This window comes from Gallinula chloropus (assembly GCF_964237585.1).
Source record: "Gallinula chloropus genome assembly, chromosome: 2".
In the NCBI taxonomy this organism is placed as follows: domain Eukaryota; kingdom Metazoa; phylum Chordata; class Aves; order Gruiformes; family Rallidae; genus Gallinula; species Gallinula chloropus.
Genome location: NC_140086.1, coordinates 61,879,080 through 61,896,796, shown reverse-complemented (window position 1 = coordinate 61,896,796; position 17,717 = coordinate 61,879,080). Strand labels below are relative to the sequence as shown.

General features: G+C 36.0%; 1 protein-coding gene across 3 annotated transcripts in view; it reads left to right on the top strand.

The window, feature by feature from the left end:
- The window catches only part of NETO1 (neuropilin and tolloid like 1), a gene marked incomplete at both ends in the record, with an annotated part of 66,441 nt that overhangs the window by 29,378 nt on the left and 19,346 nt on the right, over nt 1-17,717 (top strand). For 2 of the 3 annotated variants that reach the window (XM_084279749.1, XM_084279750.1), the window contains 2 exons: nt 7,386-7,427; nt 7,536-7,663. In XM_084279749.1, the coding sequence (XP_084135875.1) occupies nt 7,386-7,427; nt 7,536-7,663 (170 nt within the window). Of the gene's footprint in view, nt 1-7,385; nt 7,436-7,513; nt 7,664-17,717 lie in introns of all 3 variants that reach the window. The other variant, XM_084279748.1, reaches the window with a different exon arrangement.

Below are 17,717 nucleotides of genomic sequence, written 5' to 3'. Positions count from 1 at the left end.
GAAAACTTCTACCGTATGCTGGTAAAAAGGTGATGAAGCAAAAGAAAATACAAAAGTATCTCCAAGGCAGCTGCACTGTGTAGTCCATACCTAAAGCTGGTCAAACCCCATCTTCTCATGCTGTAAAGGGGACTTGGTACATCTTGGGAAGACTGCTGGGCTCAACAGCTCAGGAGTCTCCAAAAGGATTATTTCTAGATAGGACACCTAAAAGTAACAGAAATAGAAGGAAAAAACTGGGGTCACTGAAAACTATATTGCTATGGATTCTGAAAGGACAGGACGGAAGACTGATTTTTCCCAAAGATGTTTCTTGCACTAGGTGTTATTATGCTTTCCTCAGCATTTCATTGATCCATGTGTCTCTTAGAGTTCTCTTTCTTGCTCACTGTAAGTGCAAGTTTAAGGTCTGTTGCATTGACTGTGGTGGGCACATATATTTACAATTAGAGTTGACAATATAGTTTAATGAAGGAATATCCCTCTTCCTTTGATTTGGTTATATTTTTGTTAGCTGTTTTGTTTGGAGTTTTTTCCTAGAAAAAGAGAGCATTCAGGCTCCAGTGGGAATGAAAACCAAGAATTATCCCTCTGATGCAAAATACTGATAGATTTCTACACTTCATGTTAGTACATTATTAAAACATCCCGTGACTTTGGTTTTTGGAATCATAAAAAAAAAATAATTATGGGAGAGCACTGCAATATAATTTGTCCAATAACTTTCAGAAATCTATCAGTTGTTCGGTAAATAAATGAATGGCTTTTTGTCTATGTCTTTTTCACTTATTTCCACTCTAAGGATCATATTTTCAGGAGTATTTTGTCTTGTCCATCTCTTTCTGGTATTTATATCACCAGATGATTAAGGAATAAGTTGGGTTTAGAAACACAACTCACTTCCTTTTCAGTGCTCTGTGTCATGGGTATTCACTTTAGTGGAAGTCCATCTGGTGCTTTGCTAAGCTGTAAGAGAAAAATACTCAGAGACGGAGCAAGAAATCTCATGTTAAAGTGGATGGTGAACTATTCACATGTGGGAAATAGAGGCGATATTTGAGTTTTTCATGTAGGACGCAGGTATCTTCAAAAAGATGCAGATAGCATATATGCCAGAGCTGACATAGCAGCCAGGTACAGTAATGTTAGTAGGTCTCTTAATGTGTGGTCAACTACAGTTTTTTCAGTACTATTTAAAGTAGCGCAAGTAATACATTCTGTTGAGTATAATAGCTGAAAAGGATGTAACTCTTCAAAAGAATTGGGAAAATTGCACGGAATGTATTCATTCTGTTGAATGTACTGGGGTAAATGTAGTAGAAAACATTTCTATGATAAAATAACAAAGGTTACTTTGTATCAACAATTTATTCCCATCAATTCCCTCTGTCCTGGGAAATCCACTCTGTGGACTGATACAATATAAAAGGACTTTCTGAAAAAGACATGCAGATTTAGCACCATGGTACCAAGCAATGACGATGTGTAAATTGATTCAATCTGAAGAAGAAAGGCTTAGCAACCAGTTGTGGCCAAACCCTCTGGATCATTTTTCCCTATACTTCTGCCATAGGCTTAAAGTGTTATTTCCTTGGTGTGGGATAGGTGTCATCTCTAACAAATCAATAAAGCAGAACCCTCAAGCCTTCACTGTGCTGAAATTGCACAACTAGCCCATATTTAGTATTCAACATTATTCAGGAAAAGCTCCATATCTTGGGGGGATGCATACAAGGTGCTGGTCTTGACTGATAGTCCGTGCTGGTGGTCAAGTCAGCTGCCCTGCTGCAACAAGGCTGCATTACCCAGATAAAGCAGGCTCCTGAGCTTGGTTCATATGTTTCTGGGCAACTGACAGATAAAGCTATATGCAGCCCCTGAAATATTCATCACAGCATCATTTTTTCCTGTGTTTCTACACACACTGTGCTGCATAAGGGGAATATGATGCCTAATTGAAGTACTCAGCGGCAAGTGTAAATATTTAACATAATAAAAATAATCTGCCAAATAATTCCACTCATATCATCAATGCTCTTGGGCTTCCTCTTTCCATTCATCAGGCTGAGTATCACCTTGTTGCCCAGTCTTGCTTTCCTTTCTCACTGTGTCAGAAGCACTTCTCATTTCTCACACCACATACTGGATAGTCCAAGCACAATTTGAAGATGGGACCCAGGTTTTTATGAGTCCTTTTACCTTGTAACATGGATCCCACACATGCAACATTTACACCGGAGGAAGAATGTTATCTAAATAATTTACAGAGTAGGCAAGGGAGGCAAACATGCACTGTCTTGAAAGTTTGTCTTGTGCATGAAAAGAGAAATCTATGTGTAGACCGTATGGTCTGTTTCATTGACTTCATTCAGGTACTTCTGTGCTGCTCAGTTTGACCATTCTACTGTAGTAATGTAAAGAGAATGGATTATCTTTTTATGACAGTACTACATTTTTATTTCCAAATAGATGTTAAAGAAATAAGTATTAACTTTTGCTGTATAGATGACCAAGTATTGCTAACACTTGCTGTGTAGCTCGTCTTAATGAGCTCACCGTAGCTGAGCTGTTTATAAATTACTATAATATATTAATTGCACTAAAAATATACTCTGATTGTTAGTATGAACTGAGATTATTAAATGTGACAATATAAAAAAAAAATAAAATTCTGGGCAGCAGTTTGTGGTATTTCAACAATGTAAGGAATCTGTTTAAAATAACTAGAGTAGGTTGACTTTTTTTCTAAATATAATTTTACTTCACCTACTGCTCCCAGCATTAATTTATAAAATTTCTAAGTAAATAAAATTTCTCATAAATAAAATTTATAAAATTTCTTCCAAAACACAAATAGCAGATTTTTTTTCCATAAATCAGATCACCAAGAGCAAGACAAGATAGCATCTCTTCATGGAGTTACACCCCAAAAAAGCCAGAATTTCTCAGAGTTCCACAGAGTACAATTTGATTTATTTTTTACTTATTTGTCTTCATATGACTTTTTGCTGATTTAATAGCAGGTATAACTTCTAGGCGAAATACCAACAGTCATATTCATTTCTACATTTGTACTTATTTTTGAGTTCTTACATTAGAGTACTAAGGAGTAAAAAATTTGAGAAGCATTGCTTTAGTTTATAAACACATAGCCTCCAAAATAGCTGTACTTACAATACTGTTCTCAAAAGAAAGAATGTAGAAAATGAAGAACAAATACAGCACGTGCTATTATTGCCAGCTATAATTATTATACAACTGTTTTTAGGGTGCATAGCAAACTATAGACTTTATTTTTGGTATCTTTCAGAATATACATGTTGAAGCTTCAGCAAAACTACATAACAGAAAATATTAATCAGAACAAATTTCATTTTCACCTAACAAGACAATAATGTCTGTATTTTTCCACATCTATTTTGTTTAGGCTTTTGTTTTCTTAGTACTTTACTTTCTTCAGCAGAATAACTAAGTCCCCTTGTTTGTATACCTCACAAAAATGTTTTCTTATAGAAATGTTTTTCTTTTTTTAGAAATGCCTTAGTGATTCTTTGAGCAGATTTTTATACTTCTAAAATCTTTTGGCAATCACCTTCCAGCATTTTCACTGTATCATCAAACAGTAGGAAGCAACCACATCAAAAGCCTTAGAATAATCCTGTTGTTCTGCACAGAGCTCTGTAAGCTCTGCTTTTACAGAGAATTATATTTCACACCTCAAGAGGGCAGGACTGGTTTAGACTCCCAGAAATCATTGTGAAAGAATCTGACTTTATAAACTTGAAAATAAATACCTGATGACTTACTGAACAGTGAAATTCTCTTCAATTTACTATGAACATTTGCATGTAAAATCAGGTCTCATAACAAGAAAACGTAAATGTGTTAAAATGTCTTAAATATTAATAGAAGTTGAATGCCTATTTCTAGTCATTCAGATACAGGAAAATTAAAAGATATATTTACAGTTGTTTGTTCAATGAAATTGAGTATCTCTATTTTTCATTAGGAAATATGTCTTCTACTTATTGTGACTTCTTTTTTGATACATTCCTTAAAAAAAGAGGCATTTTTATTCAAAGTAACAAGACCAACTTTTTGTTTCAAACATCAATCCTTTCTAGTGTATAGTTTGACCAAATAAATCCTTAATTTCTCATTTATAGAAGATAAGAAAACAAAAGACCTCAAAAGCTAATCACAAACAGGTCTCATATAATGACATCATGATTTTGTGGTACACATTTCCTTCATCTTGACTCCTGACCATAAAGTAATTGCCCACATTTTTCACTGTATATACTGTACTTCAGATATGACAAAAATCTGTGTAATTAAGTATATTCTAGTCCAGATAATGGTAAGAAACATACTTGACCTTTTTCCTCACCTGTTTTAAAAATGCAGTAATTGTATTTTTGTTAGACCTACTGCTATGTATGAACTATGGCAATGTCTAGTTAAACTTTTTTCTGCCATAACCTCTGTGCTTATATCATGGTACCCAAACTTTACATATTTGTTAAGCTGTAATGCATTCCTGAGAGTTCTGTGTGCTTCTTCAGTTTTTACAAATGTCTGAAACTGGTTAAGACAAGTGGTATTCAGCGAGCCTTTATTTTTTATGTTTTGCTTTCATGAAGGAGAATAAGAGTAACAGGTACTATTTGATAGGAGAATGAAATAAAAAAATATGCAGGTAGTTCAGATAGCCATCCAGTCTGGAGTATTAGTGACTTAGAGTGAGAGAGTGCACGCATACATGCATGCATAGGTTGGTAAACATGCTTCTGTGTGGATATACCACAGCTGGGCAACCACATAAGATGCTTGTTGGGCTTGGTTGGTTATCAATGCTTCAGGAAAGACAACATTTTCACATTTGTTAAAAAAATTCCTGGTTTCCTATTTACATAATTAATTTCCACATTAAGGAGATACCCATTAAAATATGTATAGGTATTGCATTCCCCTCAAGGCCTATTGCCTCCTATTTTCCTCATTATAGGCGGTCCTATTCTTCACAGAAAATCTTCCTATCTTGTGAACTTTTCCTAATGGGAACATGATTTTCATTGGGACTCTCTATCAGCAGATCTAGCCAGTGTTTATCATTAAAAGAGTTCTGACTCAGCCAGACTGATAATAACAATTTGATTGAATTACACACAGAAGAGCTGCTAAAGTATAATCTGTTTAATGGTAGACTGTTTAAAAAACCAAGCATATGCTGGGTAAATATGCTTAAACATAGTTGAATTTTTAGCATTTCTGATAATACCTTATTTATAGACTATTGTTTTTGTTATAATGATATTGATATCTTATTAATGGTTAATGAAGTGTATCACCTCAGGTGTCATACATTTTATTTCACTATCACTCTTTAGGAGTCGAAAGGCTGGAAAAAGATAATTTTTCAAAACTGAGCAGGATCTACCAAATTTCTAGAAATTCAATAGATTGTGCACATCTATGTGCTTTTGTTCTAACAAATGAGAATACACTTTCAGAATTGTTTTGTGGGACATATTGCATGATCTAATTTACACTTCAGTCTGGATTCTTGCTACTAGCATTCTTCCATGTGAAAACTCCTTCATACAGGAGAAATCCTTTCAGTGCCTTTTTCTCCTTCTTTACTCCTCTGTACTTTCCTAATGTGGTGGGGTGATTCCTGTAGATCAGAGTGATCTGTACAAACTCAACAAAAGGAGGAAATGTTATGGTTACACTAGACATGGTTTGGATGTTAATTAAAACCAATAGTCAAAGTAGGTTTCCTTTATGTATCTGAATGCCAGCATTAGATATCTACATCTGAGTACACTAACTGACATTTTTAATTACATTTAGTGCTGTTGATTATCATATCTACTTATCTATAAAATTGCTTAACAATTGATGCTAATGACCTACTCAATTATATTTGCAGTCCCTTAAGTTCATGAGTATTTATTCACAAATTATATTGTGCAAGTGAAAAAGATAACTGGGAAGAACAACAGCAGCCTGGTTATAGAGGGACAGTTTAAAAGAGTGCTTTTACAACTCCAAGTTTTGAAGGCAACATTTATGTTAAAATCACTGATCTTTCTTAAACAGAATGAGATTTTTTTTCAGAATAGTGTTTAGTTGTGATTCTTGCTGTCCTGATGCAACTAAAGATACAGGGGAACAGCACTGTTGGTGGTGGGTTATTTATTTTTTCATTCAATACATTTTTGACTTTCAAACTTTCACTTTATTGTTTTATTTATAGCTTTTTCTACACTGACGCAATTCTGAAACAATAAGATCAGATCTGTGAGTAGACTACATGGCTTAAAGTCTACCTTGGTTTTCTTCTTGTGCAAACATTTTCAGGCCTGGGTACTACATATGTGACTCAGGAGAAGCTTAATACAGACTGTTTATATACAAGTGTTTATCACTGATGTCAGAAAACCGGATCCCATCAACTTTTCAGAAAAAAAGTATTTTTTGGTTGGTTCCACCTCCCACCCCCACCACCCCTTCCTGAAAATGAGAAAAACAGTGCAGAATATTCATTTTTGCTACAAAAGCAGTGGAAGTGATAAAAATCTCCCAGGCCTATTCTGAAGGTATCATCTTCTCTTGAAATACTTCAGCATCTTTCACATTTCTGATTTTTGACAGGGTCTTCAAACTGGGCCAATTTTGTGAAAGGGTGACTTGTCTCTGGATGGTTCTGTAGAAGTGTAGGTCTAGAACAAAACTCATTTAATCTATGTGTTATACCTGTTTATAAATGGATGATACAAAGCATCTCAGACATTAAATATGTTTATTTGATCGAAAATAGCACATATATTAGACCTATTACCTTATTAGCACAATGAATTCCATGGTAAATTCTTGTGGTATTTATTCCAGGAAGACCAAATGGATACTTCTGAAGAAGAAAATGTTTCCTCTTTCTAGTTGGGATGGGAGAATACTCATAAACATAGAGTAAAGTTTAGATTTTTCTAGTTGAGTGTTATAATCATACTGCAAAATGCAAAATAGGCAAAAAGATACTGAATGGATCTGTAAATATATCCTCTTTCATTAGACTGATGTATTAAAATATCGTGGTTATCTGTGATGTTCTTGCTTGCTAGTGTATGCAAAAATATTTTTGAACTCAGTCTTCTGAAAGAGACAGATAAAAGTAGGATTTCATAACAGGAAAAAAAATTTAGTATGAGAGTATCAATAATTTCTACATTAATAATTACCGTGTTGCCAAAGCTATGAAACATTTCTCATTTCCAAGAAATATATGCATAATCACTGAAGTGTATTGTCAAATTTTAGCACATTAACATTATAGCCAAGATATTAAAAAATCCCTAACTTTTTCTTTCTCAATTTTTAAGATCCGGATTTTAAGGACCTTGGCGTTTTGAAACCATTGCCAGGTTGGTATGTTGTTTTGTTTTTTTAACTTGGAGGCTTTTGCATTCTTCTGTAGAAAATATTTTTGTTTGCTGTTCAGGTTTCATTTTTTCTGGTATTTTGTTATTCAGTTTGTGAGTTTGAGATGGGAGGACCTGAAGGAATCGTGGAATCTGTACAAATTGTCAAAGAAGGAAAAGCTTCTGAAACTGAAGCAGTAGACTGTAAATGGTACATTCGAGCACCACCCCGATCCAAGGTCAGTCCTTCATCCACTTGCTGATTTGCCATTTAATTTAAGAAATTGACTTTTCTAATATGTTGTGCATTTCCGAGTACAGTCAGATCTTGTTTAATAACTTTACAGCTTGAACTTGTAAACTATTTTTTTCCTTCTGCTGTGGAAGGATAATTTGTCACCTCAGCCAAAATAACCTTCTTTCTCTATAAATAATAATGTGGGCAGCATTAATGTGCTTTTTGTGCCATAAGTAATTTTCTTAAATTCATCTTTAATTTTTCTCATATTTTTAAAGAATCAATGTGTTTTCTTAAGCAGAAGGTAATCTTTTCACTTTAATTTTCAGTATATTTTAAATACCTAATATAGAGATTACTAAGGGAACACCTCTTGCTCCTTAAGGTCATCATTGTTTCTCATCTGGGAACTGTGAAAATGCATCCAAGGTAAATTCACTTTCCTCTGTATGAGACCTTTAGTTTGTTAGGTTTAGAGCCACAGACAAAAAGAGATGTGTTCGCATTTCCCTCCCATCACAGCCAGGAAGCCATGTCTTTGTAAAGAACAGGAGAGGGCTGCAATGAATGTAACAGCTCTTAGATTCTGTTTGAGTTTCTTATCCATGACTTATGAGTTATTATATGAATTAATTGTTTCTGGTTACACTGCTATTTCTGCTATTGGAACAGCTTTGTACCTCCCACCTGCTTTCATTCACTATGTTAAAGAAAAACACATTATATCCTTTTTCTAGCTGTCTTTTATTGGGCAAGAAAGGTTTTACAAGGTAGAGTTTATATATACACTAAACTTTGCCATTTTTAAACAGATACCCTTTTTTGTGTGTAATCTCAGAGTGGAATGTTCTGAATATATCTAACGGTTTCAGCATATGGTGTTCAATAAGCAGGAGGAAGAGTTTTCAGAATAGAAAAAGCTATTAGTATCAGCATTTTTCTATTGTGAAAGTTTAGGAGAGGAGTTGAATAGTTGGCTCATATAGATTACAGACAGATTATTTCCAGAATATACTTTGCTTTTTTTTTCCTTTTCTCTTTTTTGACTTTTGGATAAATTCAATATTCATAAAGGTTTTCAATTACATAGATGGTCTTCCCACTTTGCTACAATAAGTAGCTATGGCTGTTAAATGAGTGGGCTGATGAATGATTATTGCATGTGCTAGATACTTATGTATTAGTAGAAAGAAATCAGGTAAACACAGAATTGTGCTTATTACTATCTGCACAACTAAACAAACTCATAAAATTTTCCTGGAATCTTAATTTCAGTTTATACTTATTTGGACAGATAATGTAATTATGATATTCTTACTTGATCTAACTCAATATGGTTCAGTGTCTTGCTAGAAATTCCATATTTACTTACTTGTAGATTTATCCTGATGCAAAAATACAAATTTCTTAACCATGCAACAATAAGGAAAATGTCTAACAGAAGAATGCCAATCTACCACTGTTATTAGAGTATGTTTAGTTCATCATGGACTTCTATGCCTGCATTTAGTTGTATTGCATTTCAAAAAGTGTAAACCAGCTGAAGATCATCTGGAAGGGAGAGTGATGAGAGGGGTCTAGAAAACCTGAGGAAAGACTGGAAACTATTTAATGTAATTTAGAAGATTGTGTGAAGGAGCATGATACCAGATATTGAAAGGCTTTTCAAAGAAGAAGGGATGCTCTAACATCCCTGTCTCAAGGATGAGTCATGGTCCTGTGCTCTGAAAGATTCAGGTTAGATATTGGACAAAAGAATTTTGAACATGTAAGGGGTTATCTGTGATTGGTTAAGGAAATTTGTTCAGTGAACATTGCTGGTGATTTTAAACTACAGTTTAGGTTAAAAAAAAGCTATACAAAATGAATGAAACATTATTAATCTTGCCTGTAGGCAGAAAGGTAAAACGGGGTCATCTCTTAATAAAACCTGTTGCTTTCTACTCAGAATTTTCTGGGTAGAAAGATAGAGCAATAGAAAAGCATATAAATCAATATTTCCTAACATATGAAGTTGAAAGCTTTTTCAACAAGCTAGGAAAAAAACCCAAAACAGTTTTCAAGCCTAGATTCATCTTGAAGGGGTACCTCCAATTTAGCACTTGAACATTTTTTTCACATATATATTTATATATACACACACATAAATATATACCTGTAAACACATACATATGGTTATGGCACAGCCATAATAAGAAAGGTTGAAAGATATTCAGATATTAAGGAAGGAATCAGTGGATAAAATTTTAAAAATACATTCTGTGAAGTAAGATTTATGGTAAGAATGTGTATGGGCATGATTCTATTGAAATGGATTCTATTGTCCATATTTTACAGTCAGTTTCCTTTGTGCTTATCTAACCTTGAACTAATGACATACTCTATAATAATTCAGTGACATCATTCTAATTTATGGCAGCTTGCACCTATGAAAACAGGTTCTCCTGCTAAGAACAGTAAGAACTCGTCAGATGTCTTTAAATCCACATGTTCCTGTACTCTGGGCTGCACAGTTTGTTACTGGGAACTATGCCTAAAAGGCCAGAGTTTCTCAGACAGAGTTTGGGTTGGATCTTTACATCTTTAGTTTCTCAATTAAACTGTGCCAGAATATGAGCTGCTTGCAATTTCATTTGGCTTAAGCTCATCCAATCTAAACTGTCTGCAGAAGCAAGATGCAAGTCCTTTCCTCAGTTTGCAATTCCAGGTTCAAGCCAAGTCTGAGCTCAACATATGAGCAATGAGATCAGTCAGGGAGTATGAACTTGAGATTGCTAAGCCTGAGCTTCAAACTGACTGTTTGGGTGTAGCATTGCTGCTACCCTCACCAAGCTGTAACGGGACAGAGAACACCAACTTTCTTGCACACACTTAAAATAGAGCCATTGTGGATCACCTCGAAGAACCAAAAGTAAAGTGCTGAAAATGAATGCAGAAATTAAATTTTCTAGAAGTGCAGAAAACAGTGGAAGGTAGTTTAAACATAATTTCAATCTATACATAGACCTGGAATGTTCAATTTGTCAGTGACAAAGTGCATGTTTCTTGTAATCATTCAAACCAGTTCCTGCTGAATAAGATCGCTGTGACTCTGGAGTTCATGGGAGGGTTCTGCACTTCATATGGAAACAGTCTTCAATTGGTAGAGAACCCGAATGCAAAACAAAGAAGACACAAAGTGTGCCAACCTGTCCAAAACAGTAAAGAACTGAAGGAACCTTCCCAACCCAAAATACTTAACTGTAGCACAAAGCCCAAAGGAGGAAGTGGATAAACTTATCACACTGGGATCTGAAAAATTTCAGAGCTATCTTTGGCTAAAGGAGTGAATTAGCAAAGAATCCTATAGAAAATAAGAAGATGAAAAGAATTATAGTATTTTCTCACTTACTGTTAAAGGTGAAATGTTGGAGGATAATACTGATGACAAGCCTTTTTCTATTTTGGATCTGTCAGCAGAGTTTGAAAACACACACACACCCCCCAACACCCGGAAGACAAAATGCCTGTTTGTGCCCAGGCAGCGCTCCCTTTTGTGGGTAACTTTCCCAGCTGGGTGCCATTGTATCATGTTTGTTTCTTGAGAGGTTTTATAGTGGAAACAAAGACAGTAGAATTTGATGGCGAAAGTAATAAAGCCTTTACAAAGGTGTTCTGATGCTGGAAGAAAAAAATCCAAACAATAAGTGGTGCTTATAACCAGAAACTGCCCAGCTTGGAAAAGAGCATCCAAACTGCATTAACTTGAATCCACTCCAGTGGAAGTTAACAGGCATGAGCAAGAAGTACATTCAGACCGAGGAAATGCCCCTGTCCTCATTGGTGAGGCTGCATCTCAAGTACTGTGTCCTGTTCTGGGCTCCTCACCATAAGAAGGACATTGAGGTCCTTGAGCAAGTCCAGAGAAGGGCAACCAGGTGAAGGGGCTGGAGGGCAAATCATATGAGGTCTGTCTGAGGGAACTGGGGATGTTTAGCCTGGAGAAGAGGAGGCTGAGGGGAGACCTTATCACCACCTACAATTATCTTAAAGGAGATTGTAGAGAGATGGGCAATGGTCTCTTCAGCCAAGTAACAGGAGATAGGACAAGGGGAAATGGAGCAAAGCTGCACCAGGGCAGCTATGGGTTAGATGTTAGAAAAAAAATTTTCACTGAAAGAGTTGTTGGGGCCTGGAACAGGCTGCCCAGGGAGGTGGTTGAGTCACCATGCCTGGATGTTTTTAAAAAACAGGTAGATGAGGTACTTAGGGATATGGTTTAGCACAGGACAGGGATGGTTGGACTTGATGATCTTAAAGGTCTTTTCCAACCTTGTAATTCTGTGAAGTAGTCTAGACACACCATACAAAATATAATAAGTAAGCTAGTTAGGCAAAGCTTCTTAGGCATTACCCTGCCCCACCTGAGCATTCTACTGGGAAAAGAAGATATCTTTACAGATTATAGGATGCAAGACTTAATAAGAAGCTTAAGAAACTGACCAAAATAATTAATGAGTATCTAGTTTTTACATACTACAGCAGTATCCTTGAACTGTCTATGAGCAGTGATGTTTATTTAAAGCAGAGAAACTGTTGGGGAGCAGTGTAAGGGAGATATGCAGCACAGTGGGGAGCCAGAGCGATGGTGGCCACAGGGCCAGCACATGACTAGCAGGGAGAGCTGGACAGGCCCATCCATGGTGGCTAGGCTTGCCTGTGGCAATGGAGACAACCATAGCTTGAGGTGAGGTGGGGTGGGGTGGCAATGAGATGGTCCAGGGCAGTGAGGCACAAAGCCAGGCATGGGCCAAAAGCCCAAGTGGGACCTAAACACTTGAATACATGCAAAAGATAGGTACTGATAGAGGCTCTAAATCACTTATCACTGCTTTCATGGTGGATCATATCTCTTTCTGATCAGAGGTGTGCAATGCTTTATATGATCTTTGAGTGCTTGACTTTCAGATTGAATGTAGTGTGGAGAGACAATGGGCTCTTGAGCACACATTTCCTAGATAGACAGTTAAGAAGAAACATGTGAGGAAGAAAATTGCAGAGCTACCAATCTGACTAAACCAAAACATTTTCTGTTCTCACATGTGAAGTCGAAACTTGTGCTCTCAGATGAGACTGTAGAAAAACAGTTTCAGCACTAGCAGACTAGCATATCACTAATTTTTGGAAGCTTCTTAACCAAATGTAGACAAGAAGCTTTATATAGTTACACTAAAACTTAATGGGAGGTATTTGAATGATGATTCCTCAAATGTTAGAGAAAAATGCAATTTAGAGTCTGAACAATGTAATAGTCAGAGACACCTTTACAGGCTTCAGATGAGCTCCATCTCTGAAGAAGCTCTGAAGCTTGCTAACATACAGACAATGTAAATAAAGCTATGGATGTAAATAAAAACCCCACACATTTATATGGCATCCCTGGAATAAGGTAAACAAATTAGGTTCAAGCAAGTAGAAAATAATCTTTACATACATTAAATTATTAAAATATTTTTTTAAAACAGTTTTGTTAGCTACAGATGTGAGACAAGCACATGTGTAGACTTGTGTATGTAGAATCAATTCTATCAGGCATGGTAACACGCATGCCAGCTTAGCACTGAGAAAAAGACTTACTTTTAAGTTACCATGAATCTATTCCATTCAGATATAGACATATAATCAATCTCAGCATCCTCAAGACAAACAATTTTTAGGAAATGCAATAATAAAAAGCTAATGATGAAAGAAATAAAACATCAACCAAAAAGAACATCAGAATCAGAATATGATCTGCAGTATCACAGGAGCTGTAAAGGCTGTCACTTGCAAGCATTTTACCACTCTATGAGAGAAAAATTGTCTAGATGGAATAAGTGCCAGTTTTGAGGGACTCACAGAAGTCAGAAGAAACAAGTAGGATGAAGCAAAGAAATCTAAAGAGGACTTCCTTGTCCAGAAAAATGATATTTTGATATCTGAGCCTGGCTGTGAAGTGTAGGATGTTAGAAGCACCATGTAAGGCTGTCACCTTCTAGAGATAGTATTCTCCAAACACCAGCAGAGAGGAAAATATGAAGAATGGAGTTCTCTGTTTGCACAACACCATCCTGGACTGGTAACAACAAGCCCCAAAATGTCAAAAAAACCTCAGAAAAACAAAACCCCAAACAGAATATGTCCCATTAACATTTCCGTTTAACATCCAAACAGGACAGGTTACTTCAGAAGAAAATTTAACATTGTTAGAAATGTGTTTTTTAGGCTGGTATGTTTGTCATCTTTTTGTCTTGAATGAGATTAATCAGCACTGCAAAATATCTTTTAAAAAAATGGGCTTCCCCGGCCTAAGTACTGGAGGTGTATCATCTTGAAACTTCTGTGTTAATTGCATAGAACTGAGCAAGGTGCAGAACAAGCAAACACCTTAATTGTTCACTGAGCAATGGGAAAGGATGTAGGACCTTTTAACCCAGTGCTGTGTGTACAAGACATCTGAATGAACCTAGAAGCCGAATATGCAGAATCCAGACTTTAGGCCCTGATGAAGAGGAGATTTTTGTCTTACATCTAAATTACTTCTGGCAGTTGAACAATGGCTTTTTGTTTGTTTGGTTCGGTTTGTTTTGTGTTGATGCATTATAGAGGACTGAATGTCTGTACACATATATTAAGTCTGATATGCTGGGATATGGTTTGAAGCTTTTCCTGACTGGCCTGATCAATCATGTTGTCAGCCCTAACCTTCAGTGATTGATTAAAAAGCAGAACTCATCGAAAATGATTCACCACAAAGAGATTATAATCTGACCATTTTACTGAGGCAATATATTAATCATAGTTTACCAACATTCTTCCTTTTCTTTGCAATATGTGCATTCAGAGATTTCTCTTGTTTTCAAATTTAAATAAAATAATAGTACAACTTATCCCTATTTCCTTTCTCATTACTGTGATGACTACAAACCTTAAAGGTGACAAGACAATTATTTAAAATATAATGCAACAGAGAGTAAATTATATATGCCAGAGTTGCAGTGAAGTTTTATCAGTTTTGTTGCTAATGGCATTGGCATTTGCAGTGACATCTTGAAGCTCAGTAAAAACTAATACTTGTGCACTAGCAGCCTGTTCTTCTAAGTAACGTGGAACTGATGATTTCAAGAAAGTTTTTTATTAAAACTTTAAAACAAAAATGTGAATGAAGAAGATACAGTAGTCAGGCTGCTTCTTTCAAATAAGATGTTCTCTTCAACAATAATGTCCTGATTATGATAATATAACGTTTCAGTATCTATGGAAATGTTATCATTCTGAAAGCTCCCATTGGCATCAATAAAAAAAGGCTTGATGAAGGCAGACAATGGCGTTTGAGTTCATGACCTCTTTTTTGTTCATTTGTTTTCTTTTGGGGGAGCAAAGTTTCTTATCCACTGCTGTAGAAGTAATGGCTAAGTAAATGAAATAACCAGAAATATTGATAATTTTTCTCTCACTTTCTGTTTAATTTCTTTTAGTGAGATACACATAGTAGTGAAAGTAATGAGAATTTTGCTACTGATTTCAGAAAACTATGTATCGGGAACATTTTGCATTAGATAACAGTTTTTCATATAATCAGTTTTATTCTTTCCCTGGGGAACTCAATTTATTAGTCATTTTTTTTCTGACAGTATGGGTCTTACAGCCAGTGACAATGGCAAATATATAGTAATAAAACCATAAAAATTGGCAGAGGCATGCAGATGCAATTAAATTATTCCAGCTCTTTAAAATAAAATCTGATCCAATATCAGGTTGTCAGCTTGTGTAATCCGTTTCAAGTTTTTAAAAATGTACATCAGTCCTAATCCATAGGTCCAATCCAAATAAACCTAGGTAAATTGAAAGGTACCCACTGATTTCAGCGAGTTTTACATCAAGTCCTCATTACTTTATATAACGTTCTGGGAATACTCACCTCCAAAGCAGACTATGAAAATGAAACTCTAACCTACCTCAGAATATCAGTAATTTCTTTTCTCTGATTTATGGAGCTTCATGACATTGGAGAAAGTGCCATCTTTCTTCTGAAGAATTCACATAGATTTAAAGCCAGGTATTTCTTTCTAGTGGTTCCAGTGCCTATCACGTCTATATATGTTATGATTTTAGCTGAATTTAACAGAGAAATTAACTGGTATAACCGACAGCAAAATTCGCAAGTGGGAAGAACTAAAATTGTTGGCTTCTTCACTGAAAGACTCAAAGTGAAATGCAAAGTTATGGTTCTTTGATTCCTTCTCAACATTTATGACTACTGCTCTAAGAAATATTTTACTATTTTATAAGGCTAGTTTACCACCAGAAGCTAGAGAATGTCAAATGATAAGCCCATAGAAATAAGACTTTGGCTGTACTGTTGTATGAACAATCTGTTTGAAAAGATCAGGAATAATTGATGAATGCTGGAAATTGCTGTGAGAGCTGGTATTTTATAACCTCAATGAGGATTAACACACATTTCTTGTAACAATGGAAACCGATATAAATTACATCTCAGTGCTGCAATACAATGCCCTATACAAGATGTGTACTTATATATATGTATAAACATATACATATATATGTATAAATGTATATATATGACAGCAGAATTGTAATGAAGAACAAGTGACCAAGTATAAAAAGTCCTTCCCCCCTTAGGTGACATATAGTTTTACTATTGTTCTGCAGTCAGAGCAAGGTAATTTTTTCTGAAGTAAAAGCTTTTTTGAAGAATACAGTAAGACAAAAATATGATATATATGTAATGCATTATATCTGTATGGTCTAGCATACATATATACATGGTATATTAGAACATACATATGGTATACATACAGAATCATAGAATACCCTGAGTTGGAAGGGATGGATAAGGATGATCAAGTCCTACTCCTGCCTGCACACAAGACCAGCCAAGTCAGAGCATGGGACTGAGGGTAGTGTCCAGATGCTCCTTGAACTCAGTCAAGCTTGGTGCTGTGACCACCTCTCTCGGGAGCCTGTTCCAATGCCCGACAACCCTCTCAATAAAGAACTTCTTCCTAATATCCAACATAAACCTTCCCTGTCACAACTTGATAGGCATATGTGGCATTAGAATAATTATTCATCACAATAATATGTTGGAAGCCTTCTGTGGATTCTTATGAGACATTTATCTGACATGCTTTACTTCATAGAAAACAGTCATGCATGTGCAATATTGCATATAATCTGCTGCAGAAGGTTTTTATTGCATTATCTGTGGCAAAGCTGGCAAGCACTGATGCTTTCAGATTCTGTTAGTGGAGGAAAGAAAATCAAGGTGCACATTTAACTCCCTGTTTTAAGTGAAATTTTATGCAGAAATGAGCTATGGACAATCTCAGCATCTTCACAGAGGAGTCTGTGTGCCAGGGTTTCATAGTACTTATTATGCTCTTGTTCATTGAATCGGTCTCTAGGACACAGAAGCAGCTCTCTGGTGTGTCCCAGCCATGGCCAGTTGCTCTGTGTGAGTGTGTGTGTCACACTTCTGCCTCTTCACATATATCCCTCCCTCATCCATAATCTTGCTCTGGCAGGACAATGTTGTGCCTGTGCCAGCTGGACCCCATGAGTTACTAACAGATGTGGCTCAAATCAAACCATGGGAGTGAGAAGTAAAAGCCCATCTCACATTGCCCACCCTAGTTTTGCATATCTCTGATGAGTCACTGGCCCAAACTTCTTGTCTGCAGCTCTCTTGCTGGCCTCTTGCTGCTCATTTTCACTGGGTTCCAGTTAATTTCTGGACATTTTAATACACTTCCTATCAGAGGTGTGACAGTTTCTGGGAAGTAGCTAGCTGTTAAGGTCAGCCATCTGCCTGGTGTCCATGAAAGTGGCTGAGTTTATATAAACAGGAAAGAGCAGGAGCAACACTGAAGACTTGAACACCCAAGAGGCATCATCAGCACACAGATACTCTAAACAGCTGGATAACACCAAGAACAAGGATTTGTAACAGAAGGAGTAAAGGGTCAGGTGCCAGAGCATCTGGGGAAGGGAAAAATACAGTAGAATATGAA